The sequence below is a fragment of the Taeniopygia guttata genome, chromosome 2, assembly GCF_048771995.1.
Source record: "Taeniopygia guttata chromosome 2, bTaeGut7.mat, whole genome shotgun sequence".
NCBI classification, from domain to species: Eukaryota; Metazoa; Chordata; class Aves; order Passeriformes; family Estrildidae; genus Taeniopygia; species Taeniopygia guttata.
This window is the reverse complement of record NC_133026.1, coordinates 18,765,884-18,793,698: the sequence shown is the minus strand read 5'-3', so window position 1 is coordinate 18,793,698 and position 27,815 is coordinate 18,765,884. Positions and strand designations below refer to the sequence as shown.

At 35.4% G+C, this 27,815-nt stretch overlaps 1 protein-coding gene across 7 annotated transcripts in view; it reads left to right on the top strand.

Annotated features, from left to right (window-relative positions):
* MLLT10 (MLLT10 histone lysine methyltransferase DOT1L cofactor) overlaps positions 1-27,815 on the top strand; it is a 132,756-nt gene that overhangs the window by 62,733 nt on the left and 42,208 nt on the right. For all 7 annotated transcript variants that reach the window (XM_072925464.1, XM_072925463.1, XM_012571535.5 and 4 more), the window contains 3 exons: positions 5,699-5,794; positions 11,359-11,614; positions 13,626-14,195. In XM_072925464.1, the coding sequence (XP_072781565.1) occupies positions 5,699-5,794; positions 11,359-11,614; positions 13,626-14,195 (922 nt within the window). The remainder of the gene's footprint in view (positions 1-5,698; positions 5,795-11,358; positions 11,615-13,625; positions 14,196-27,815) is intronic.

The window sequence follows — 27,815 nt, the reverse complement described above, 5'->3', positions numbered from 1 at the left end:
GTGAGAGAGGGCTGTTTTTATAAAAATAAGATATATCAGGATTTGAGTTTGAAACTTGGGTCATCTCTCATTCTGCAATTATTATTATAGTTATATTACTAATAGCTACTAGGTCCAAATAAGAGACCAAGATCTGGCCTTTTATTTGGGACAAGCAAGAACTATGCACAGCTTTCTATTGAGGCTGCTAGTTGTGATGTGACAGCTCAGCATTGACATTGTTCTGTGACACAAAGTGCAGAAAATATATAAATGACAAAAGAACGAATATGAGTGTTCTGTGCTAATAAAACATTCTGATACATTGAAGTAATTTGAGGAAGTCAAACAGCAGCTGAAAAATGAGGGATTTAGGCATTCAGATGGTTTTGCTTACAATAATCAATAAGGAAAGTAGATTTTTTTAAAAGGCTGTTGAGGTTTAAAAACTTGGAACAGCCAAAGGTAGTGGAGGAAAAGGATTTTTTGTAATAGAGAAGTCCTAAAAATGCAGTAATTCAAGGTCAACCCAAACAGTTTGGTCTTGAAGGACTAAGCACTGGTGATTGCTGATAGTGTGCATGTGTTTTAATTCTTCCAAAACAGTAGTTAGTGTCCTGTTCCCTGAACTCATGAGCTCTTGCTTCTCTGTTCTGCATCTGTCTCTTGTACCTATTACTGTCCATCTTTCGTGTTCCTTCACAGAACTAATATAGCTCACTAAAACAACAGAAAACTCTCCACTTGTTTTTTTGTTGCTGCTGCTCAGCAGTTTGAGTGGGCAGAGGGGAGGTCTGACAAGCTGAGCATTCTGAGAAAGGTGAGAGTGGGGTCAGAAAACCTTTTTCATCTTTTGTAACAGTGAACAGTTAAATGCTGAGCTTTGGAATGTATTTTAATCAAATAAACTCGTGTAGAAACCCTTTTCAAGAGAGTTATGCATTCCTGAGACAAAAATGAATTGCAAATAGGTGTAAATACCTTCAACAAATTAAATGATACTTCCATGTAGAAATTTTTTGAATTATTAGTGCCATTTAAAAGAAAAGCTGAACTCATTCATTTCTTCTGTACTAGAAGAAATTCTGCATCATTAGATGTGAACTGTTGTTCACTTATATTATTCATTTTTTCCAAACATTGAAGTCCAAAGTTTAAAAAGATGCATTTTATGACATCTCTTCTGCTGATAACAGATCAGAGCTAAAATGTAGTTACCCACGTATCCTTAATTTGATATTTTGATGACATGCTGGTCCTTTTTACTGGTCTGACAAATGTTTCTCTGAAAGTAAGTTAAAGAAAATGAATGATCAAGTGCTGATCTTTAGAGTGATGAAACAGGTAAATGAGCTAAAAACATGAAGAATTGGAACCAAAGTGTATTTGTGAAGTCATATTATGTAATAATTTTGTAGATTGCATCTTTGTGTGAGAAATAGAAGCAATCAGAATGTATTTCCATCCCCTTCTTCATTCCCCTACGCCCTTTGCTCTACAAGAAAGCCATGCACAGAAGGTACTGTAGAAGTCCAGAAATCCTGCATCATATTTGTTTTGTTATCTAGCAGCATGTAGTTGGAGTTAAGATGGGATTACATAATTTTTTAGGTAAAAAACCAAAAACCAAAAATGAGATTCCTAGTGAGAAATAAAACTTTCTGGTTAATTGTGATGCACGAAGTCAAGGCCTTTTGTATTGGTATTTAGCTGCACCATCAATCTGGGCTCTTCAAGTTGTTCAGGACCAATACTGTTACAGGTGCTTACCCAGTGGCTGCATGGCAATCACGCCTTATTTTTCTTACAGTAAGTAACATTTCAGGAGCTGACTGAATTTGGTCTTGTGAACCAAGATTAAAGTTTCCTTTGTCAATATTGTTGTTTGCCCTTTATTTTGTTTAATAGATTCTTCCTCAGAATTGTGTCTTCTGCTAAATCTTGGTTTTACAGAATGTACAGATTGCATTTATCAGCTCTGCACAGGAGTGTGGAACATCTGAACTCATTCCTAAGTATATAAATGGGATTTGTGCGTTCTGCCTGCTGTTAATGCTCCCTTAGCTTTCACTCACTGGCAATATTATTTTCAGTCCTTGTTAAGAGTAAATTCTGTCCTTTATTTTCCTGACAGTAAAGCTTGTAAAAGATCAGACATTTGATATTACCTTCCTTAGAATGGGGGGGGTTCCCATGTGGTTATATGGATGAATGTTTCTCTTGGTGAGCTGTTGCTATGTTTTTTTGGAGTTTCTTAAGAGCTGTGACTGAACAGAGATCTTACAAAAGTGAAGAGTTGTCCATTTGGAGCTAACAGTTTGTTGTTTTTGTGGCAGTAGGGAAGAGGGGTAGTTTGTGTGGCCTTTGAGACAGACTTGATTGAAAGCTGTCATATTTGTTAAATATTGTGGGAATTAATGTCCCTCTGTTAATACTTTTCTGAATTCCAAAGGGGATATTTCAGAACTCTTCTTATACTTTTTATGCATCTTTATGGTAGAAGAGGCTGCAACTCCAAGAAGTCATTTTGTGGGAGCTACGTCTCTTCAGCAGTCTCAGCAGCTTATTGTTGAAATTTTTATTCGTATCAGTGTATTCTTGAGCATTTCTTTCAGAGATTTTCCTGCAGTGTTCTCCAGTTCTTTGATGTTGTATGCATTTGAAGTCAATTCACATTCAGAAGTAATGCTTCTTGACTTTCCATGGGAAGAACAAAGATAATATTAAAAAAAAAGGAAAAATGGTGAGAGGAGGTATAACCTAAAAGGAGGAGGAAGTGTAGAGTTAAGGACAGCAGATGTCTTGTAAATGAGATATTTGTATGGAGAAGACCTTTGGATGGGTTACCCTTGCAGTGGCTTTCAGTGGAAAGCTGTAACCTTGGTAAAGCTGTCCTAGCAAACTTTGTCCTGGTTTGGATCTGGGGGATAAATTTGATACAGTTGTTGCTGCTTTACTTTACGGAAATCAAGTATATTCTTTCCAGACACTGAGTTCTTTATGCCCTCTTCCTTCCTGCTGTTCTTGTGTCTCTTGTCCTTCCTGACCTCTCCTTATGTGTAGGGACTACTGTTGATTTCAGTACATTACAAAATGTAATTTGAAGTCATCCTAAGTGTTCCTTTGGTCAGAATTTTATGTTGCTTTGCCTTTTAGATGAAATTAACACTGGAAGTAAAAGAACACTAGAAAGTCAACAGAAAATACTGTAAAACACGTTCATTCAGTTTTCTTATTGTTTACTGTTATTGTTGTGAAGTTTCATCCTAAAGTGTATTAAAGTCATTGCACCTTGGCTCCAAAATTATAAATAAAAAAAAATTCTTTAGGATGATTTGCGTTTCCCAGTAGAATGAAGAAAGCCAAAGAAACTCAGGCAGTGGTTAGCCATTCCATAGCTTCCTTCTTGAAGCTTGTCTGGGGTTCAGTGGAATTGTTACTCAAGTTTTTCTAAACATATCCACTGATGACACAGTTTGGTAGCTTAGCACTGGTGAAAGTCTTTTTTATCAACAGAATCGATGGATTACGTGGCAGTCTTGGTGTAGCTGCTTCTGTTTTTCCCTGATTCCTGCTTACTTTTCTGTTGTAGCATTTTGGGGACTGTTACATTTGAGATGTTTTTCAAAAGACTGTGCAGTGCATTTGAATCCTTCCTCACCATAGCAGTTTTTTTTTCTTTCTAAGATGTTTTCCAGGGCTAAAAAGAGACAAACAAACAATCTCCTCTCGAGAAAACCCAGAAGAAAACAAACAAGCTCTTTCAACAAGCCTATATTAGGTTTTAAAAATTTAAAACCTACTCTGTGGTGTATGCCATTGTAATTATGACATCTGCTCACTTTATTATGAAGGGAAAAACTCCATATTTCTATCCATGTGTCAGATTGGGAAAAAAACTCCAAGTTCACCTGAGTGTGCAAAAACCCCAGATCTAGAAATCCCCGTCAACTTTTTAAAGTGTAACTGTCTTTGAGTTATAAGAAGTGTACAAGGATTAAAAGGACTTTATATTTTGTATCTAGCAAGTATAGTTTTGCATAATATTTTGGTGGTAATAGCTTTTTTACTTGATTTATGAGATTTCTTATTTAAACTGTATTTCGTTCCTGGCACAATTAGTTTAATTAAATGGATTTGGGCTGATTAGAGACAAGGTGATCTCTAAGTCAGTCACCTGGTATAAAAGTAGAGCTAAGAGTGTTTTGCTTTCAGCTTTGCATCTAAGTTGTCAGTTAACCAATTTTACTTTACTGGAGAACTTGAGAATTTAAGAATTCATTCTTTTACTCTCTCAGGCTGATTCCATGAAATAAGTTTCTGATACTTCTTTCATTGTGACAGAAATAGAAAGGTGGCGCATACCTGAATAGAGTGTGTATGTATTGCGTCTTGTCCTGGTGCTTGGTGAGAGTGGTTGTGCAGTTGCTGTTGAACAAATGATGTTCTTTTGAAAGTTTGGACAGTCATTTTGATAGTTAGAGAAAGATCAGCATGGGTTGTCTTTAAGATTCAAAACAGTTACTGAGTTTTCATATGGCTATTTAGACTTACACGTCTTTTCAAGCTGCTCAGTGGGATTTTTAAATTCCTTGTCTCAATCCATATGGTTTTTAGCTCTTTGTAGAAGCATTCTTAACAAATAGCTGTGCATTGTGCTGTTCTGCAGTTTGCTGTTAGTTCACAAAAATACCACAAATATATAATTAAAGAAATAAAATACTTGAGTGCCACTGGCTTGTAAGTAACTTTCTCTCACAGCTGCAGTTTCTCTGCATCTTCTGACACTGACTAAGTAAACCATATTACATTGCTAAGGAAAAAATGACTTGTTTACGATTAGACTGGAAAAAATACTCAACTTCTGTGTTCTAAGTTTAATTGTTAGTTTTGTCAGACTTGCTATTTTTTTAAAAGTATTTGTCTAAAGTATTCAAACAAATACAGTTTGGGTCTGATTCTGTAATCCTCCAAAAATTGATTTCTGCCAGTATGAAAGACTTCTGTTATACTATAAAGGCTCTGGGATAAGAAGTTATTTTCTCTCGGTTGGCACAATTTTGTTCACAGTGCCAATGCTTTATTCATATTTAAGAAATAAAAATTAAAAAACTGATTACATTCTCAGGTCTTTTAGGAAGCACATTTGATTTGTATAGCTTTGATATGTTATTCAGTTTACCATGGAAAATACTTATTTAGTCTGAAAAATAGATGTCCCTTTTTTGGAAATGAAATCTAAATCACATTTCACATTCTTATGCATGGAGATGTCAGTAGGGGAGCCAAAGCTAAAACTTTGCATTAATTTACATTAGTATCCCAACAAAAAATACTGTGCAGGTGCAGATAGATACAAATCTTTGGTGAAAAATGAATGAAGATCTTTGAAACAGAAGCCACGTCTCTGGTTTTAGTCCAGTTTCTTTTGTTGATTAAGTGATTATTGTAAAGATGGGTTTATATTAACAACAGTGCATTCATAAATGCTGGTTATAATTGAAGAATTTCAGTTTGTGCACTTTAAAAACAAATATAAATACTTGATTTGCTTTATAAAATTATATCATAAAACATTCAAAACACTATTGTGTTTTTCTAATAGCACAGGACATTATTGCCATATCTCTTCAATTTTGATACCACTTGATGCAATATAGATTAGGTTATTTGTAAGGTGAAGCTAAACTTAATTTTTATTGTCTTTTACAACTTATAGAAATATAAAGAGAAAGATAAACACAAGCAAAAATATAAGAAGCAGTCGGAGTCCTCACCATCTTTGGTTCCATCTCTTACTGTAACTACAGAAAAAGTAAGTCAATGTGTTTTTTCTCCTCTTTGAGTTCAGTTATTTATGTCAAAATTTCACGATGTAGTAATTCCACTATATATGCAGGAGCTTTATAATGGTATAAATTCTATAATTATCAAGGACTCTTGGTATTTTTTCCTGTAACGTAAAATCCTAAAATACTTGAAGGTTTATCATATGGAGAAAGGCTTAGAGTTTTGTACTTAAATTTTGGGTCAGGTGCCAGTGATACTCCAGTAAATTTTCCTTAATTGAGGTATATTTCATAACTTGAGAAGTTTTAGAAAGTCTTTCCTTCAAAATTCACTTGTGTATGTTGAGCTGACACTGAACCTGTAAGCATTTAAAACTGGTAGTTATGGAATTACAGCTCACAGTTCATATACTCATGATTTGCCATATTAGCAGGTTGTTCTGTTAGGTTCTCTGACCTTTCCTTTCTGTTGATGTGTTAGAAAATACCTAATTCCAGCAGCAACATACAGGGTTAAATAATGACAGTTCTCATTGTACTCGGCAAGAATCACTTTTGCCATCCACCAATAAAAGGACACTAATGTTGGTGTTACAGAGGGGGCAGTACTAATGAGAAATGGTTTTCTGATTTCAAACTTGGAAAAAACCATTGTGTCCCATTCATGTGGTGATGTTTGACATCAGAGTCAGGGAATCATGGTTTAAGTTCAACTGTGCTTAATATACACAGATCATCATGTAAGGTGTTGAGGCTTGTGTTAACTGTGTGTGGTTTGTTTGCTGAGGTGTTACATTCAGCAAATGTGTGTTTGGTACACCAAGACCTCATCAAGACTGGGTGAAACAATTGAAATACCTTCTTTCTCTGGTCTCTGGAAGTGTTCTCTCAACTAGTGGTATTAATTTCAAGAATAGTCTCCAAGAAGGTTAGATTTTTTTTTTTTGTATGCTTTGCAGATTTCTTTATTCTCAGTAATGAGATTATTAACTTGAGAATCCATACCTGCTAACATCCCATAATTTGTAGCTCACACTTTTGTTAAGAGTCTTGTTTCTTGTTCTGCTCTCTTCTCTTTGATGCTGTTGTGTCAAATGAGACTTAGTAGTCAGTGGTCTGAAACTCTCAATAACTCAATTAAGAAAAAAACAGAAGAAAAGGTAGAGTAAATTTATCACTTTGCTGGTTTGATTTAAGAGCAATTAGAGATTGCAATCAGTGAGTGTGACATTTTCTACTGGAATTAGGTTGTACTATTGACTGGTCCATGATTGGTTATTTCATTTTATTAATTTGCCCTAAACATGCTCTTTTTGAGTCTGAGACAACTTCAAAAATTCATATCCTGTAAAAGAAGCTTTGTGGAAACTTGTATGGAAACTTCTTTAAACTTTACAACCTTTGTTTAGTTTTTATACTGTGTATGATCTTACCTTTCTTAAATTGTATCCCTCTTGTACTTTGATAATCTAATAATTGTAAGTTTTAACAAGAAGTGATATTATTGTATTTTTCTGTAAAAGTTAAATGTATGGAAATATTGATTATTTTTTGCATCCTGCATATGGGAATATGCTTTTAATGCCAAAGACACATTTGGATTCGGGTTTTCTGCTAAGCTTATTTCTAATTGCTTTGTCCTTCCTATCCTTTTCCTAACTACAAGGTTTACTCCTATGGATAGTCACAAGGATGAGCTAGAGCAAACACTAAAGTGAACAGAAAATCTCTAATTCTAGAACTTAAATTATAACTTAATTAACTAAAACAGAATATTAATTCTGGAATTTGAATATCATTATGCCCTTTTAGTTTTTTATTTAAAATTTTGCATGTGGATTTTCTTTACTTAACCTGTTTGCTTCATTTATTGACTTTTTTTTATAGTGCTTCAAATAATCAGGAAAATTGGTGTTCAGCTTTTTATTGTCGTTTTTATTGGAAAATTGATGTTCAGAAGTTCCTAAGTGCAATTACATTTTTTTTAAAAGTATCTACTGGATATATGGAAGTGACCTTTTTTTTTTGCTTTAGCTAGTTCCTTCAGTTAATATTTTCCTGAGTCATTTTAACACAATTTACATGAATTTGCTTTTCTAGGTTATAAACTTGTAATGCATTCCTCAAAACTTTGAAATTTTAGTAATGAAACAAGCTTTATTTTTTTCTAAGATGAATATTTGGTTCATAATATTGCATTAATGTATTACTTTTATGTGTCCTTTTACATGGAGTTGCTAGAATTGATTTGAACCTGATCTCTGTTTCACAGCAGTCTTTCTTTGTATTGAATGCATGACTTTATTGTGATATATAATCACTTCTGCTACTATAATGTTCCTGTGGGGGAAACTGAAATTTGAAATGAAATTTGTTTTTCCTTTTTAAAGATGTTAAACCTTTGTAAATCCAGTGGTAATGACCATTTATGCAGGTGATGTCATAAAACATGTTTTTATCTGGATGAGTGGTTTCTTTAGATAGAATCATGAAAGGCTGCACGATAAACTGAATTCGCCTTCTTTAGTGTAGTTGAATTGCCTGTTGTTTCTGCAGAATTTAATTCGAAGAAATTTTACTGAGGTTCCAGCCCCTGCTATTTTGAGAAGCACTTTTGTGCATCTCTGTAATGCCACAGCAAATGTTGTTCAGTCTGAATCAGTTAAGTTAGAAAAAGTTTGAAATAAGAAATGCTGACTACTTTGTGGTTAATGCAGTAGCACTACATTTTTTCACTTTTGGTACATAGATATAGGATGTTTTAAGAAGAACTACAGTGACTTAGGAATTTGAATTCTTTGCTGCCTCTTCTGCCTGCCTTCTTAGTTGGGAGGAGCCATCAGCCCCATATTTACTCCTGGTAGAAAATTTCTGTCTCATGTTTTGAGCTTTGGCTGCCTCCAGCAGTGTGGGAGATGGGGAGTGAGGGTTATGGTTAGTTCATCACTGGTTGCTCCTGCAGCTGCTTAAGGAGAAGAGTCCTCCCCAGCTCCAGCATTCCTCCTATGGGAGATAGTCCTTCACAAACTTCTCCATCACGAGTCCATCCCATGGACTATGCTTCTCCACAGACTGCTGCAGCAGGGATTGCTTCTCCACAGGATGCAGTCCTTCTGGCACAGCCTGCCTCCAGTGTGGACCCCCCCAGAGTGTCACAGGCCATGTGAGGAAACCTGCTCCAGCATGGGGTCTTTCTCCACAGGTCACCAGGTCCTGCTAGGAGCCTGCTCCATGGAGTCACAGCCTCCTCTCAGGCACCTCTTGCTCTGGTGTGGGTTTCTTCCATGGGCTGCCGGTCGATCTCTGCATCTCTGTGAATGGGCCATCCATCGATGGGCTGCAGGGGCACAGCAGCATCACCATGGTCTTCATGGTATGCAGGGGAATCTCAGCTGTGGTGCCTGGAGCACCTCCTCCTTCTCTTTCTTCTCTGACCTTGGTGTCTGCAGAGTTGATTCTTTCACATTTTCTTGGTCCTTCTCTGGCTGCAGTTCCATCTGCCCAATAAGCTTTTTTTGGTTTTCCTTCTTCAGTACGTTGTCACCATTTGTGATGGGTTCAGCCCTGGCCAACTTTGGGTTGGTCCTGAAGCCGACTGGCATTGGCTCTCCTGGACATGGAGGACACTTCTGGCAGCTTCTCATGGAAGACCCCCCCTGTAGCCCCCTCTCTACCAAAACCTGACCATGCAAACCCAGTATTGGTTTGGGTTTTTTTTTAGGTTGGTTGATTTTTGCTTGGACTCTGCTCTTACCATCTGGCATTTTTGTGGAGAATTACCTGCCATGATCTTTCCCCTCTCTGTGCAAGGGTACTGTCTTATACATCTGCACAGGGCTAAAGGCCACTCAAACCTTGGCATGTGCTGTGTGTACCAAGACTGATTACTCTGTGTTTACCATAAATCCCCAGAAGTTTTAAGACTTGCTTCAGATGGATGGAGTAGCTCTATCAGGGAGTGATAGATGGAGAGCATAAAAATGACAGTAGCTTTCTGTGCTTAGGGTATATTTCATCATGTGAGTGTTTATGATTCTCTGAGTAAGCATGTAGATTTCAGTACACCTTATAGCACCTTCTGAAATGCAAGTAGCTGTGGGAGCAAAATTTTCCAAGGCAGAATTGTGTTGTGCATGCATATTCTTCAAAATCTACCAGGAGTGGGATTCAGACTTGCAGTCAAACTAAATTACAGCACAGTGTTTGCAAATTAACGCTTACTTGTCATTGCCTGGCCTGGTATGCAAATAGATTGAAGTATTTGCTTTCCTTAAAGCTTGTATATTTAGTTGTCTTCTGTCATTTACAACTGAAAAGTAAGGTTATGTAAATATCTTAGCTATTTTAGTAAAATATGGAAAACTTTGTACAGCTGCTATACAAAGCTTTATGTAAAGATGAAGAAACATTCTGTTCTAGGCCTAAATTCAGCAAGCATCCCACTTGGGCAGGGAAAATGTGTGTGTATGCTCAGTTTTAAGAGGCATGTGTTTGTATGGTCTTTAATGGAGATAACTGTAGATAGTATTTTAAATTCTGTTCTGTAAGAACTGAAAAACAGACAAGCTCATTTTGAACAGATGAGTTTCTAGGTTTGATCCATATTTTTTTAATGAGGTTATTTTACTACGTGTCTTGAGTATAAAGAACAGTATAATTTTTTTGCTTTTTCCTGATTTTGCTTTAATTTTCTTTCTTATGTTATTAAAATTCTGTTAGCACAACTCCACTTTTTTTTTCGGTCATGAGAAGATCAGTATTCCCTTGTATGGTTTCCTAATGTTGTGCATGCAGTTTCCCTGCCCACCTAATTACTTTCTGTGAAACTTCTTTTGACTATTGTTCACCAATAGGAACAATTCTGGCAAAATTTAACAGTAAATAATGGACCTAAAGATTAAATTCTTGAAAGCCCTCTGGAGAGGGCTGTAGGAAAAGGGCTGGAAATCTTGTGGGTGGATAGGGGTTGCATTGGGAGCTTAAGAGTGTTTTTCTACCTGTCAGCAGGTTTGAAGTAAGTATGTCTCCATCAGCTGTCTCGTGTGTCTTCTTTACTTGGTGTTTCTTAAGGAATTGGATGAATGGGGGATGGTTCACATGCCAGGGAGCTGATTTTGGTTTGGTGTTGAGGCTATAAAGTCTTAAAAATCCAAGTTCTTAGGTTTTGATACCTTGAACAGTTCCACTGCTGATAGAGCAACATTTCCAGTTTAACAAAAAAAGCATTAAATTGTATGTTCAGAAAAGCATTAAAAGTTTATTTTCTAATTTTTAATTTTAAGCATAAAATAACAATATCCTATTTAAATAGACTATCAAGACCATATCCATGAGATTTTTCCATTTACCTCGGTGAAGTAAAAATTTCAGTCAAAGGAATTATGCATTTTTTTGCACAAAATGATGTTTTATATATTTCAGTTTGCAGAGACTCTGTTCAGATTTCAGCTGCTGTAATTCCTGCTGTTTCTAGTTACAGTAGTAGTTGAACACTTCTGTGTTCATTTGAAAGAATGAAGTCCTTTAAACAGTTGTTAGAGTTTTTTATGTGACTTGTTTCTTTAATTTTTTCTCTCTTTTAAAATGCCAGACATACACAAGCACTAGCAACAACTCCATGTCAGGCTCCTTGAAGCGGTTGGAAGATACCTCAGCTCGATTTACAAATGCAAATTTCCAGGAAGTTCCTACACATGTTTCAAGTGGAAAAGATTCTTCAGAGGCTAGAGGGTCAGAGAGCAAAGGGAAGAAATCTGCAGGTCACAGCTCAGGTCAGAGGGGAAGAAAGCCTGGTGCTGGAAGAAATCCAGGAACAACTGTGACTGCAGCTAGCCCTTTTCAGCAAGGTACTGATTGTTAAGCAGTAACACAGTTTCTGCTTTGACATGAATTAGAAATTTTATGTATGCAGAACTTGAAAAGTAGTTAATCTTTTATCCTCAATACTGAGAATGTTACTTCACTTTATGGAAAAACCCAGCTTTTTTCAGGGTAAAAATATTTGTTGCTATAACACGAAGAAGAAGGTTGTACATTTTTAAAAGGCAGAACTGATGCTTTTGTTTAGACAGTTAAGGTTTTCTCTTTAGCTGAAAACAGAATTGTCTTTATGTTCCAGAAAGTTAGTTTGGGGTAAACTTTAATATGAATTTGAGTCTAGATGTCTTAGCTCTTTAAGGGAGTAATATTTGCTGTTTTTCAGTCAGAGCACTGGCTAAAGAACAGAACTGGGCAACCTAATGCATAGGATGCATTGGCTGCTCAATAATTTTTCAAGATGCAGATTTTTAAAGTATACTATTTTCATCAGAGTGAAAGACCATTCTACTTAACTGTTTTGTCATTAGAATATATGAACAGAAGGTATGTAAAAAGTATGTATGGTTTATTATCCTTAGGTAGTACAAAATCTGTTACTTTTTGAGCTTGCTGGAGTCCACTACATGCACTATGAGCAGTGCTTAAAAGCAAATCTTATTATGGCATCTTCATCAGAGTTGAAAAATGATTTAAAAAAATTAAAAGGGTTTTTATAATTCCTTACTTAATAAAACATATTATTTGGAAACACAACAAACTAGGTCTTGTGTAAAGTAATTTTTAGTAATTTTTCACTGTAGTGTTTAGTAGCTGACTGTTGTTTATGCTTTGTGATGGTGATTTTTCTTTTGAGATTATTTATGCAGTGAACACTTGTAAATTGGTCTAGAGCTCTTTCAATATTTTAGGGTTTTTTTACTTGAAAGAGAAGTTTTTTTGTTTAAATGCTCAAGACCTTGAAAGTTGCCTTCTGGAATTCCTCATTTAAAGAAAAATCTTACTGCAGATTGCAAAATAGGTCTTTATTATGTGCATGTATTTTCTTTTGGGCTGCATTAACTGAAGTTGATATAACTTATTGAAAATTCAAAACAACGATATTTTAATTTTCTAAAAATAGCTGTATTTATGTACATTTTATTTTAAATGGAATTCTTAACAATATTTAATGGAGTACTAATGATAAAACACTAGTTTTAAAAGGACATGGGGTTTTTATACCTAATATCATAGTTAGGAATATTTTCTTGACGTTGACATCAGTCTGAATTCTGTGAAACAGTACCCACAGACACCCACCTGTATAAAATCAGTGAATTTCAGTGCAAGTAGATGCTTGTATTTCCCAAGAGTGCTTAATTTTCTGCCTTGGATGCAGTAATACAGTGATGAAATTACTGCATTCCAAATACTGGAGAAGGAATGTAATTCTGTTACACAAAAGATCTTTATGGTTCTCTGACAATGCTAAAGAAGTCTTAAAATGCCAATTCCATACACTGTTTTTCACTTTCTCTCGTGTACTATTGAAGAATATGTCTTCCGTGGAACTCCTCCTCAGCTGGAGAGAATTAAGCCAAATTGTTATTCCCTTGACCTGTGTCAAACTCTTAATTTTAGGTAGAATAGTAAAGAAGATTGCAGACGTAGTGTATATGTGATCATAGCACATTTTTATCAGCTTTCTTTTTATATATCTGTATGTTCAAAAAAATCTACTCCAGTTTGCACCAAGTGTTTGTTATGGCTTCAAAACATGATGGAATAGCAACAAAGTTGTTATTCTTCTTTTATTAATTTTCAACTTGTTTGTGCTCCAGATGCAAATCTGAATCTCAGACAGGAATCTGAGAGTCATATACAGCAAAGTGAAGATCAGCAGGAGAACCAATCCAATTTAAAGAGTTCTTTAGCTCTTCATAAAGCTTTTCATAAAGTCCTTTCACATTGAAGTATTTTATTCTAAGATCATAATACTTCCCATCGGTTTTTATCAACTACAGGGAAAAATATAATTGTACTTCTTTCTTTTTTTAGGAAGTTTTTTGGGCACTCCTGGGAGCATAAAGTCATCTTCTGGAAGTTCAGTTCAGTCTCCCCAAGATTTTTTGAGTTTTACAGACACAGATCTGCGAAGTGACAGTTTCACACATTCTCAACAGGCTTCGTCAACCAAAGATGTACATAAAGGAGAGGCTGGGAACCAAGAGGGAGGAGTCAATTGTTTCACTTCCTTAATTGGTCTCCCTTCATCATCATCAGCTGTTCCCCAATCTAAAAACTTTGACAGCTCACCTGGAGACATAAGTAATTCAAGCCTTACTTCTACAGCATACAAACGAGCTCAAACTTCTGGACTAGAAGAAGAAACTGTAACAGAGAAGAAACGGAAAGGAAATAAGCAAAGTAAACATGGGCCTGGTAGACCTAAAGGAAATAAAAGTCAAGAAAGTCTTTCCCATCTTTCAGTTTCTTCTGCTTCCCCAACTTCATCTGTGGCATCTGCTGCAGGAAGCGTGACAAGCTCTGGTCTTCAAAAATCTCCAACTTTGCTCAGGAATGGAAGTTTACAAAGTCTTAGTGTTGGTTCATCTCCAGTGGGTTCAGGTAGGCATTTATTGGATTTGTTTTTTTACCTCAAAATATGTTTTTATTATTTTAGCTATAATTCTGAGTATGCTTTTCAGGAACATAGTATCATTAAAGTATCATGAAAAGCACATTGGGGGAAAAAGGACTGTTGGAAAAGTAAGTTCTGTTCCATGTATAGGTGTCACTGTGCTGTAGGTGGCTATGTTAGATGGACCTGTGTATTGACCTATAGGCTATATAAATGCAGGTTTTGAAGCTGTATGGGGAAAAGTTGCATGTAAATAGGATCTTTGAAAATTACATATGGCAGGTTTAGCTAAAAAAGAAAAAAAAAGAAAAAAAAAGTGATAGTACGGACTTTATTGTCTGTGTGTTCTGTTACACAGAGAAAACAAAATTGGTACTCGGGTATGTCAGCTTTGCTGAATGTATCCCTCAGTTCCATTTTCCCAGTTTAGCTTAACTGAAAATCAAAATGTCTACGTGGAGAATGACCAGTTTAAACATGTAAAATTATATTCTGAGTCTGGACTCCTGTGTAGCTGGATGACATTTACATATTCTGGTGTGCTATTTAGCAATTGAAATTGGCTGGTTTGTTCTTCCTCTGTTCTGAATGTTTATGCGCATCTGGGGCTATGAGAGGCTTTCTGTTTCCAGTAAAGCTGTGTGTGGAATGGCCTGGCTGGATGCTCTTATCTACCAAAGTCTTTGTTGCTCTGAAGTTTCTTTCAAAGCTTTTGTGATGTAAAAGATAACAACTTACCTCACTTTTGAAACTTCAAAAATTTGTCCTTTTTTTGTTATAGTGTGGTTTTGTTTATTTTTTATTCCCCTTAATTTTTCTGTTTTGGGTGAAGAGAGAAATGGAGCTTGAATATGTGCTTCTGGGGAGGGTTTTATGCTTTTTGTATTGTATACTTTCACTATATAAGCAAGAGATATTTTTAAAATATACATAGTTCAAAGAAAAAAAACCCTGTATTTCTTTCAGAACAAGGCAGGTACTTAAAAACTTGGATGTCACAGCCACATTGTTTTAAAGCAGTTAGATACAGGCAAATGATCATTTTTATTATGGGTAATAATGGCAATAGCAGTAGCAACTATATTAAAAAATACTTTTCCAATATTAAAATCAATGAGAGAGAAATGGCATATGACAAAACTTCATAGTTCACTATTTATCTTTCTGTTTAAAATACAGTTTTAAGAACATGTTTACCTCTTACCTTTTATGAACAGTGAGCATCTAACAGATTTATATCAGTGTTCTGATTATTTTGTAGGTGCTTTCTTATTCTTTTATGATCTCTTTGAGGTGGATTATGTATTGTTGTAGTTGAGGTAGGAGATAGAAGTACAGGGTCTTGGTTTGAAGTGAATGACCCATGGTTCCTCTCTTATATTTGTCACAGAATATGCTGCTCTCATCAGCTCCTTGTACAGACCTTTCCTTGTCTAGGTCCATTCTTGCTTCCTTTGCCCTCTCCATTACATCTCTTCCATCTAGAAAATGCCAGTGATAATGTTAATCTCTTTGTAAATAAATACATGGATGGAAATACCGTGTCTGTTTTATTACTTTTATCATGATACTCAGCTTATAGTTTCACATCTATTAAGTATATTTATGATTCTTGGTGGCCAGCATTAGACCTGTCCTCTAAAACAGTGATATTCTTTGAGCATGCCAAAGAACATGGATACGAATAAATGAGTAAGCAAAATCACCCCAACAAAACCAAGAAAATCCAGAGATACAAAAACAAATGAGATGTCTTTGAGCACGAGCTGTAAATTTGTCCAGAAGCTTCTGCTTGAATCACAGCTTATTTTTGAAATGTACTCTTCTCCCTCATTTCCTCTTTTTCTTATGGCTGTAGTGCTGCTCTCCTTCCTTCATCATAAGCATTTGTTGATTTAGCAACCCAATAACCCAATTTACAACAAAGTTTTATGTTGCATGAAGAAGGACATATGAGTACTACCAGTATTATCAGAAACATGTATTTTCTCAATTATAATATGCTAATATTTCCCTTTTTAATGTGCTCACCACATTGTTGAATAACAAGATCTGACAAGTGAATCTAAATTATTTGATCCAAGCCCCGAGATAAGATTTTGTGCATGTAAAATGTAGTGAGTGAAAACACAAAGTACTCAAGTAAAAATGTTTTTATTGCCTTTTACTTCGAATTACCTTGATACCGCAAAGAAGATGGATCAGGAATGAGCTAGACCATACTAAACAAAGCTTCCAAGGCACTTTTGCAAGAATCTCCTCCTCTTTTTTTTTAAATAGTCTTCCTAACAGCACCCATCTGAAGCTATCATTCTCTTTCAGTTTTCTGAAGAGTACTTGTTGAGATCCAGAAAAATTATGAAAAACATGACTTCACAGATGTATGATAATTGTGCTCATAATTAATGTTCAAATGAGATTAAGTGTGACGGGAAGCTTATTCTGTGAAGGTAACACAGATTCATCATGTGCTATTTATACATAATTAGATGTTTTCCCAAAAAGTTTTATTCAGAGTAAGTATATTCAGCTAATTTTTTAGAAATATTTGTAATTTCCAAACTTATCCTGTCCAAAGGGGTTCTCTTTTCCTGCTTAGTAACAGAGATGTACCATGAATATTGGTGTAGTATAAGGATGTGTTGTTAGAAACTGTTACAACACATACACTTAGGTTGTGTTTGCCATGCAACAGATCTGGTGTGTTCAGGGTTAAACTTAAATGTTCGATCTTTATGCTCTCTATTATTTTTTCTGAAATATAATTATAACTTGACAGGAAACATTTTATGCATTACTTTAACACTGTATTCAAAGGAAAAATGAAATAAAACTTAAATTGTTAGGGTGATATGGAATTTTTGCAGTAAAACAACATTTTACCCTTTTTAAAAAAACTCCACCAAAGTTCTGTAGATATCAGCTCATTTACAAACCATGCTTATCTTTTTTTTTTTTTTTTTTTTTAAATTTACAAGCATTTTAAGTTTATTGTCTAAGAAAGCCTAAGTTATTGGAAGAGTTATATATAAAGCTGATAATGGTTCACCCCAAATAGGGTTGGTCTTTGAGTGATTTCAGGATATGAATCTTTTAATAGGGGAAGGTGTTTGTTGCTTTCATCTGAACTATTTTACAGAGCTGTCTTAACTTTCCAAGTCAAAGCTGTCCAAGCTGTATTCTCAAGATTAAGTTCAGCATCCTTCTAGGGAATAATATTTAAAGATTTCTAGTCTAGTACTATAAAGCATTGAGAGCTTGGGTGCCTCGGCAACAGGAAGAATAACATCTTATGTGATGTACAATACCTTCTAACTTTTGTGGGAAAATGAAGCAATGTAAAAGGGAAAGAATCAAGTATCAGAAGTTTCTCTTTGATGGTAGATAAAGTTCTTGGGCAGTTGTCTTCCAAGTTCAGCATGGACACTTGCTGCTGGAATTCTTACAGTGCTTCAGGCACTTCTCTGTCTTTCCAGGTTCTGCTCTTGTTTTCAAATGTACAGCAAATTGTATAGTATCAACTTCAGTAGCCAAGGACTTCAGGGGATTATTTGCTTCAATATTTAAATTTTTGTAAAATTGATTTTTTGCCATTATGTGTACTGTAAACCCTAAAAAAAGCTTATAATTTTTTTTCTTTAAAAATACTGGAAAAGATTCAATTACCAATTAGGCCTGGAAATGGTTAGCCCATTGTTTCAGCACCCTTACTGTGTCCATCTTCTGGAATTCCTTTGTCCCAACTGAGGTGAAATTAGAATTTGTCTTTCTACATTTTTATCTCTGCGCCATATATATTCTGCCCTTAGCCAATCTTCAGTAGGCTCTGGTTGGTAACACTAGACGCTTTTTGGAATAAAAGACTCCTCCAAACCCAGTATTGTATTTTATTGAAGCAGTATTTCAAAATCTGAGAAATTGTTAATGTTTTTGGCACACGTCCCTCTGAGTTGATCTTGTCTTGTGCAGTCAAGTTTCAGTTTTATATACGAGTTTGTTAAATGTTTCAGATTAGTTCCATGTATTTTTTTTCTCCCTTTCCCATCTCATTCCAGCAGTGCTGAAACTTTTGTCAATATTACACGTTATGGTGTGCAAGATCATCGTACCGTTAAGCTCATTGTTGCACTGATGACATAAGGGAACTCTGAGTTTCAAGGAGAAGAGTAACTTGAAATTATTCTCATTGAGATACGACGTCCCTCAGTACTTATGTTGAATCTTCATGATGCTGTGTTTAAAGTTTGACTTAGTAGCTGAATCTACTGGGAGAAAGAGTTTAGGAAAAATTATTCTGAAACAGTTTGTGCTATTATGCTTATCTGCAAAGTGCACCAACGCAGAAGTCTTGCTGTGTTAAAAAGCCAGTTTGTATTCAGAGGAGATGGAATATAAAGAATAAATTGATACTAATAGATAATAATGGCATTTAAGGACTAAGCAAATGGTATAGAAAACATAAAAGGCAAAATCAATGCATGGAGAATTTAATTATTCATATTTGAGGCTGAACAGAAGTGGTGTTGAGATTGGTGAATGGTGTACAGGATTAAAATGTTAAAATTCATGATTGTTGGTGTAGAAAACAGGGAGATGTTCATCAGGTAACAGGGAGGAAATCACATGAGGAAGTAGCTTATGAAAATGGGGATTATCATAAAATGCATCAAAGTTCTTAAGTAAAATAGTTGTTATCAGCAGCTGCAGCCAGAAGTATTGACATTTCCTGATGATGAGTACCTCATACTTTCATGCTTTTAGACTGTCAGTGTTAAATTTCAGTAAGTCTTTAAAACTCACAAAGTTATAAGAGAGACTGACAAGTAGTTAACGTTATGCAATTAGGATGTGTCTGACAGAAGAAAGGAAGATTTTAAGACATACAAAGGTGGTGGATATTGAGAGTTATGGAAAATAACTAATTGGACTAATTTTATTTTATTTCCTAATTTTTAATAGAAGTGACATACTAGGTGTCTACATTTCAATTGATACAGCATGACATTTTAAATAAAGACTTGTAATGCTAGGAAGTCAGCAGATCCTTCCATTAATTGTAATTAATAGGTAAATTTCAATTTTATTTTGTTAATAGAATTATTAAACCAATCTTTATTTTGTTACTTCCCCTTATGTTCAGTTAGTCAGAGCATGGTGCTCATAACACCAAGGTCACAGCTTTGATCCTCAGTTCACCAATGTGTTGGACTCGGCAATCTTTGTGGGTCCCTTCCAATTCAGAATAGTCTGTTAAATCTATTGGAAAATGCTGCAATTTTTGAAAAAGTCTGGTTATGAGGACAAGGTAAAATGAATCTCTTGGTCAGCAGTACAAACTAAGAGTTATGTTGGTAGAGCTAAAGTAGATTATCTTAAAAAGATGGATGTATACTTGCAGGATAAGGATGGCCTTCTGGGGAAAGGAGGACTGTAGAGAAAAAGGATAAAGGTGATTAATCAGTTGTGTCTGAGTTTCAAGTGTTGAGCTATGTTTAAAAATGTTTTAATGCATAAACAGCAAGCTAATGAGAAATGCAGCTCCGCATGCAGAGTGTGTCTGGTCTTCGAATACTATGTATGGTTCTGCGATTTGCTCTGTGTAAAGAAAAGAGCTACGAGGAGTCAATGACTGGAAAAAGCACATTATTGGAGAATAGCTAAGGAGTGAGTTTATCAGACTATGGATATCATATGAGGAACTGAAAACTGGTACAATGACCCTTAACCTAACAAAAAAGTAAAATATGATCAAGTAAGAGAAAGTAATAGTTAAACAACTCTCAGTTCTGAAAATGTATTTTCTGGAAGATACAGTTTAGTCAAACACTGATTTGCAGGTGCAGGAAGTTCTAGAGCTAAGAAGTCAATGTGCTTGCAAAGATTCTTGTTTGGTCCTTACCTATGAGCCTAATTCTGTGCTATATTAACTCTTTGATTTTTAATAGAAAATTTAGTATGGTGCATTAGTTTAGCATATGAAATAGTTTGTAACTGGGCAAATAATGCATTTCAAAATACAGTAGTTAGTAGTAAAGTTTCAGGCAGCATGGGTCTGCTAGAATTAGTGCCCAGCATAGTATGTTTTATGCTTTTATCAGAGATCGAGAAGTTAAGTAATCTGTGCTACTTGCTCTGAGGGTTCAGGGAGGTTTATAAAAACGTATGTTGTAAAAAATGTCCTTGGATGTAATGCATAAGAATTCCTTGATTAAGAAGGAAAAAAAATAGTAAACAATGAACTTTCTAACAGAGACAAGTTTTGAAACTTCTGGATAATAATGGAGAACAGAACATTATTTTACTGTAGGGGGGAAAAAGGCTATTATCTTCACTGACACTCATTTCAAGAAGGAAGAGAAAAATTATACCACAGTTAATTGAAATTACTCCACACATGTTGCAGGTAGTAAAGTACTATATTTATTTATGATGGTAATTTCCTCCTAAAATATTACTGTTAATGTGGAAGTTGAGAAGAGGCATACAATGACTGATATTTTTAAAACATGCTTTTCAAAGAGTCTGAAGCTCTTTGCTAGCCTGGAGTGTCTTTGAGAATATTTCAGTGTGCAAAAATGTTTAGAAGAATGATTGTAATTATTATACAATAAGAATTGTTATTCCTGGTCAAGATGTTTTTGGTACTTGGGTACTGTGTACTGGTAGTTGCTATTTTCTGGTTTCTTGGGGTTTTGGTTTGTTGTTTGTTTTGTTTTGGTGGTTTTTTTTTTTTTTTTTTTTTTTAAGTTAACGGAAAATACGGTATAGTGCTTAATTGGATGGTCTGCTGAAAAAAAAGAAATGTTCAGCTTGTTCCACTCTTGAAGTCTGCAAGCTACCTGACTTTCCAGGGAAGCAGTGCATGAGATGCAAATAAGCCTCCCTGTGAGTGTTGCAAGACCAGCAGCTCTTGGAACATCTCTTTGAAACAAAACTTGATTTAAAACAAGGCAAAGTTTTCCTTTCTCAAAAAATTGTAAAGTTTTTGGTTTTGAGTGAAAACAGATGGGAGGGCTTTCTGAAGTGAAATAATAATGGCCCAGGGAAGGGAAGCTCTAATAACTAGGATAGAGCTTCCATGGCAAGCTGCTAAGGCCTGCTAGTTTCAGAGAAGATCTTGGCAGCTGTGGAAATTATATGACTAGTTAATTGTTGTGTGTCTGTCAGGTTAAAATAGAAATTTTGAAGATTATATCTTTTAACTAAATTCCCAAATTATGGTGAGTCTGGGTATCAGCTTCTATTTAGATTTCAAAAGATGTTACTATTTATTTATTTATTTATTTATTATACTCTTGACAGTCAACAGCAAATAGTATGTTTAAACTATGAACTTGTAATACATTTCAGATGCTAAAATAAAACCACAACAAAGCAAAAAAATCAATATGGGAAAGGGAATGTGTATTTTCTTGGCTTCCCTTTTGGTCTTTTATTTAATAACAAAATAATGAAAATTTTGGTAGTTACTACTTTTGGGAGAAAGACATAATTCTAAACAGGTTAACAAAAAGATGTAAATATTTCTAAACTGTTTGAAATGCTGTTTTTATTCAAGCTTTGTGAGTCTTCTACCCAAATATTAATTTAATAACAAATACGAGAAATTCTGCAGGTTTAGATTTTTGCCCATACAGAATTATTTGTGGAATTGGCATCTAAGTACAAACTTCTTGAAACATAATAAATATTTTTATGATTACACTGACTGTTTGTATCTATACTGTCAGAGAAGAAAATGGAAGGGCTTAAAGGCTACTTAAGTTTCAGTACCTACTACTTTCCAAATTTAGCTATAAATCTTTTTTTTTTCATAAGGGAAGGTTTTCAGAGAAGTTCATGACCTTTTTGTAAACTGCTTGCTGCTTTTATATTGTATTTAACTCATAAGCCTACAAAGTGCCTTGTATATATTTGGAGTTAGGTTTGAACTCCTGATAAAAACTAACTTTCTTTAGGCTTGGGTAATCTGCATAAACTACGTTGCATGGACGAGATCTGGCTGACAGATTTGCTACTATTGTTGTCTGCATAGTGAAGAAAATTAATTGCCTGCTTTTCCAATGGCTGATGGTCTTTGCAGATACATGGAGTAAAAGTATGTGGTATTATCATTATTGCATTAGAAAAATAAGGGCAGAAAGAGAAAATGTACTTCCAGTTTTGTGCTTAGATTATGTTAATTCTTTAACTCTTTCTGTAGAACTAAGAATGACATTTTTAAATAGAGCAGGGGAATAAGGAAACACTGTGAAGCAATTAAGATTTCTATACTATCAAATGTAATTGTTGCAGAACTTGATATTTACTTTAGAGGTGTATCCCTTTTCTGAAGATCAAGGATCTATTCCTTAGTTCTATTGCTGCTTGGAAATAAAGTAAGATAGAAGTGTTTGCTTACTTGTAACTGTTTAGCTCCCAGAACCTCCTTTAAAGTGGCTTAACTCAAAAAAAAAAAAGAACTTTCAAAATGGTATCAAATTAAGAGGGTTTTTTTGTGTGTATATATATATATTTTTTTTTAATTAAAATATTCATCTTCTTGAGTGTGAACATTTTTCAGCATCTGCAGTCAATTACTAGAGTATGGCATTCTTTGTAAGTCAAATGTGAGATAGCAATCAGTCTTTTAACTCCATAAAATCAGTTAAAGGTGACATGGGAACATAAAAAAGTGTGTGTGGGGGAGGGTAGAGAAGAGGCTTGACTATAAAAGGAGCAGTAGGGTTTTTTACTCTTCTGTGAAAATTGTACTTTTCAGATCTTTAAGACTTTCAAGTCTTACAGAAATCAAATATATCTGAAAAATAAGTGATGTGTATGTGTTGATAGTTCTTGAAGCATTTTTGTCCTTCTGAAGACTGTCCAATTCATATGGTAAAATTTTTTTAGGTGTTATTGTCAGTCAGAGGTGATAGTACTACGGTCAGGTTTTAAAATCAGAAGGAAGTGTACTTAGCATTTAAATTTTCCATTTATTTGATGTGAAGAGCTGCAGCACGAGAAGTTAAACTGACTGAAGGTTGTCTCACGATTTTATCTGGGGAGAGACTGTGATGTCTAGAGCTGTTGTTGATTATCATAATAATTTCTGCAATTTCGTTGTAAACTTGCAAAAAGAAAAAAATTAAATAGAAATGCTAACATAGTACAGTGGCATAAAAAAAGACTAGTTACCTTAAAATAATTCATCTTTTCAGTGAAAGATGTTGCTGAGGGACAAATCCATTAAGACTTAGAATGGAGAGATTCATGTGACGCTCACATTCGTATAGGAACTATACTGCTTTTTAAAACAAATATAGTAGAGCTAAGTGTCTGATTATCAAGTCCCTGTGCTACCTTCATATGTAAGTAATTTATTTTTCTTCCTTAAGCAGGTTATATGGGTGTGATAGGACTAAGAACAGCAGCTTTCTGAAGCTCCAGGTCACCTGCAGTACTGTGGCGTGTCACTTGGCACAGTGCTGCAGCCACGCACCCCCGCAGTTCTGGCTCTGCAGTGGGGGATGTGCAGCCAGGTGGTCCCCTGGTAGCTCCATGTGCATCAAGATGTGCCTTATGGGCAGCACGTGGCAGCGTGTCCCAGTGCCTTTGCACTGTACAGCATTCCTGATGCTCTACAGACAGTACCTGTGCCTGCACAATCTGCATGTAGAGCCACCTGAATGGGAGCTAATTTTTGATAAATCTCCCCAACATGATTAAAATGCAGAAAATTGGCAGCAGTGAGGAAATAATGTATTTCCAGAAGGTTACTCAAATTAAACTCTCTGTCAAGAATATTAGGCATACCTGAAAAGTTGTTGTAGGAAATTGATATACAGGTATACCATATACACAAAGTGTGCTGTTAAAATTCTTAGCAGGACAGTTCTTGCAAGAGCTTTTGTGGTGGTAATGCAGGAAATAGTAACTGAAATAAACTATTTTCTATTATTAGAAAAGCTACGTCTTATTAGATCCTGAATGGAAAGCCATTTTTGTCCATTTGGACCAAACTGGGATTTAACACTTAGTTTAGATGCAAACTCATTGCTTCATATTGCTCTTTATATACTTTTTATTCAGCTTTTAAATAGAAGTTTTTATCTTTCAGTGTCAGATTTGGTAGATAGGTGAGAAGGCCATAAGTGTAACCTGAAGAAAACTGTCCATTTTGACAGTGATCTAGCTTGCTGCATGTGTTTTTGAGAGAGAATTACATGCAGTGGTAGAAGGTTCAGAAAAGGGTCCTCATTAACCTAAGAAACAGGAAAAAAATTCAAAATTTTGGTCATACAAAAAGTGAGTGAACATCTATGTTCTTTGGACCAGTATAGCTCTAGAAATCGGAGTTGAGAAGGGATTCGTGGAAGCTGGTAGTGGAACTGAACAATACAAACATTTGACTGGGACTGCTGCATGAGTAATCCTGTTAGATCCTAGGTACTTGACTTTGCTTTATTTCTCTTTTCCATTGTTTATTTTGAACATCTGTGAGATAAGAATGAATAGAGATTGCAAATAAATTTTAAAAACCTCAACAGAACCTCCTCCCAGCAAACAAACAAAAAACCAAACACACCCCTCATTCTTCCAAATGAAAAAGTGGCTTATAAGATGTCAATATAGTTAGTTTTCACATAAGGGTGTCAAATGCAAATTGTTGGAATTTGTTTTGTTTGGGTTTTTTCACTCTTTTTTTAAAGCGTGATAACTGTCATGGACAAATGCCTAATCTGATGGATTTAGGGCTTGGTTACAGCAACTAATATCCTTCCTGAGGACGAAGTCACTAGGCTTTTTTTCTGTTGTGGAGTAATGGTAAGCTTAGAATGGAACTTAAGGGTTTTTATGCATAAGCAATTCCTTTAAAAACAAGCAATGAACACACAGAGGATGGTGGCTTGGATGTAGGTATTAATACCGAGTTACTTCAGAAATTGAAATGAATGAGCTGGAAGCATTAAAGCTTTTTCTGAGCATAATTGATTTTAAGGAGGAATGATTGTAAGTTCTAAGTAAAGCAAACAATAGCAGCTGCCGTAAGGATTGGCTGAAGAGAGGAAAGATTTAGCCAGGACTGAGAGGAAAGTGTGGGAGGCACTAGAGATGGCAAATGAAAACAATGAGAAGTGAAGTCCAGCTATTACAGCATATATATATATATATGTATATATATATATATATATATATATATAGTTACCATTCACTGCTGTCCCTAAGCTTTCTTTACACCTTAGCATGTTGAATTTCAATTTGGCTGTACATTATAGCAGAAAACTGGGTGGCTGGGAGGGGATACTTCAGTGCAGGAGTCGGGAAAGACCTAGCTGCCAATAAAGGCAGTTACACAGAAACCAAGACAGTAGCTCTTTTTTCCTTCCAGAATAAAATACCTTTTTTCATCTGCCTTCTACTAATTTATGGAGTGTGGAAGGGAGTGGTGGTAGGGGAACAGTTCTCCTTCTGTTCTGTGGAGAGGCTTTGGGGGGGAGTCTAGAATTGACTCTATCAGTCAGAAGCAGGGCTGATCCAGTGTTGGCCCTTCCTTGTGTAATTGGATGAGGTCTGTGTTAGAACAGCTAGTGTTTTGTTAGCTCTTTAACTGCATCTCTTGCTCATTTATCTATGAAGTGTTATCTTATAGTACGAAATTTTGCATTGGGACATACCTAGTCTATTCTGCTTTGAAACTTTGTAATACCTCTTGAGTGATGTTTGGGAATGCATTGTATGTGATTGCTTGAATTAGTGGTGGCTCCTGTTTGGTACAGTTTTAAAAAAACAAAAGCAAAAGGTGTAGCTTCAGCAGTCTAGGGCTGAGCTCCTTGGAATAAAAGAAAAAATAAGAAGAAAGGAAAAAGCCCACCACCACCCCAAGCTTCCTTCCAAACCTACCCAATGATTCCTTAAATTTGAAAGGGACTTTCTTTAGTGTTGAAAGCAATGATGGATCAAAATGGCTGCTATTTCTGGTGCACAAAAAATTGAGCATAACTGGAGAGAATGGATACAATTATAATCAAATAAAGGCTGTGGAGAGTAAGTGTGGGTGAAATGATTCTGCACTTAAGAGGGCAGACTGCAGTTGCATTGTGTCCTCTACTCCCGAGAAAGAACTTGTCTGTACAGTATAATGTGATTCCAGTCATATCAGCTTTGTGCATTTTAGTAATTTTTCTTTCCTTGTAAATTATGAGTGTATTTTTGTATTTTGTTAGTTCTCTGAAAACTGTTAAGAAAGTTAATTAAAATTACCAGTTTCATTTATTTCAGATTAATGCACTTCTGTCAAAATCATACAAAATTTTGTACATTTTTTTTGTACAGTTTTTATTGTACCACAAAATTGACCCCCGAACATGTAGGTTTTTCAGAGAACACACTTTGTATTTAATGCTTTAATTAAAATATTCCAAATTTTAGAAGCATTTCCACTGACATACCTTTGGCTATTATTCAGTTTTAGTTAGTAGGTAAAAGTCAAAGCTTTTAATTTTTTTTTAAATTGCTACTTAGTTTTGTAGTCTTTGGGTATGAATGATGGACATTTAAGATGCCTTTGTTCATTCATTTTTTTGAAATTATGATGTTCAGAAGAGCCTTCAGAAGAGTTAAAAAATAGCTTATGACAAGATTGTTTAGTAGATTCCAGTTGTGGCAAGAGTAAAGAAGAGAAAAGTAAAGCATTAGAAGTAGTTGCCTTGTTGGAACTCAAATAGTTACTGCAGTCAGATCTCAGAGGCTGATGCGGGTAGAGAATTCCCCCGTGGGAATATGACAGAGGTGTTGGCCCCACTCTGGCCTATAAAATCATTCACGTGATTACCTTGTCAAACCAGATGTGTAAACTGAGGGCCTTGTTCCTTAGCAGTGTGACAGAGTGAATGAGCAAACTGAAACTAAAATAATTCTGTAGTCATGAGGTCATTATCCTAAGCAGGAATAAGCTGGTGGGTTAAGTGGAAGAGGGGCTGGCATCTGCATGACTGCCACCACTCTGCAACTGGGCATTACAGTGCTGTGGTGGCTGCGTTGGAGATTTCAGCTGCACAGCAGAGAATGTGAGTGTGTTCTGGCACTTCAGGATCAGAGATTGATACTCTCTAAACACCCCAATCCATGAAGGAAAGGAAATTCATGTGAGCATCTCCTTTGGTGTACCACTAGTTGTGCGCTCTCTGTGTATCTGAATTGTTCTTGAACTGAGCTCTCTGAAGTCCAGGAGACACAACCGTTTTCTGTTAGACTTGATTACTTGAGTTAATCTCAATCTATCAGTGAAGCAAAACAGATGCCTTGTGATTAAAATTAGCAAGGCAACTTCCGTTCGAGTTTCTAAATTTGTTGCAGACAATGAAATTAAAATCAGTCTTTTCTTGGGGGGACTGATTGCCACTGGAAAGAATTTGAATTTTTATTTGTAATACTAGCTTTAGAATGCAGCTAATTGGGATGTGCTGGAATGTTCTTATACTTGACATTTAATATCTAACCAACACTGATAAAAGAAATATAAGTAAAACATTATAGTGGAGAGAAATAAATCCATTTTACAATTTGTGCTACTGTAAATGATCAGAGCTCTAATACAAGAAAGATGTATTCAGGTATATTATTGT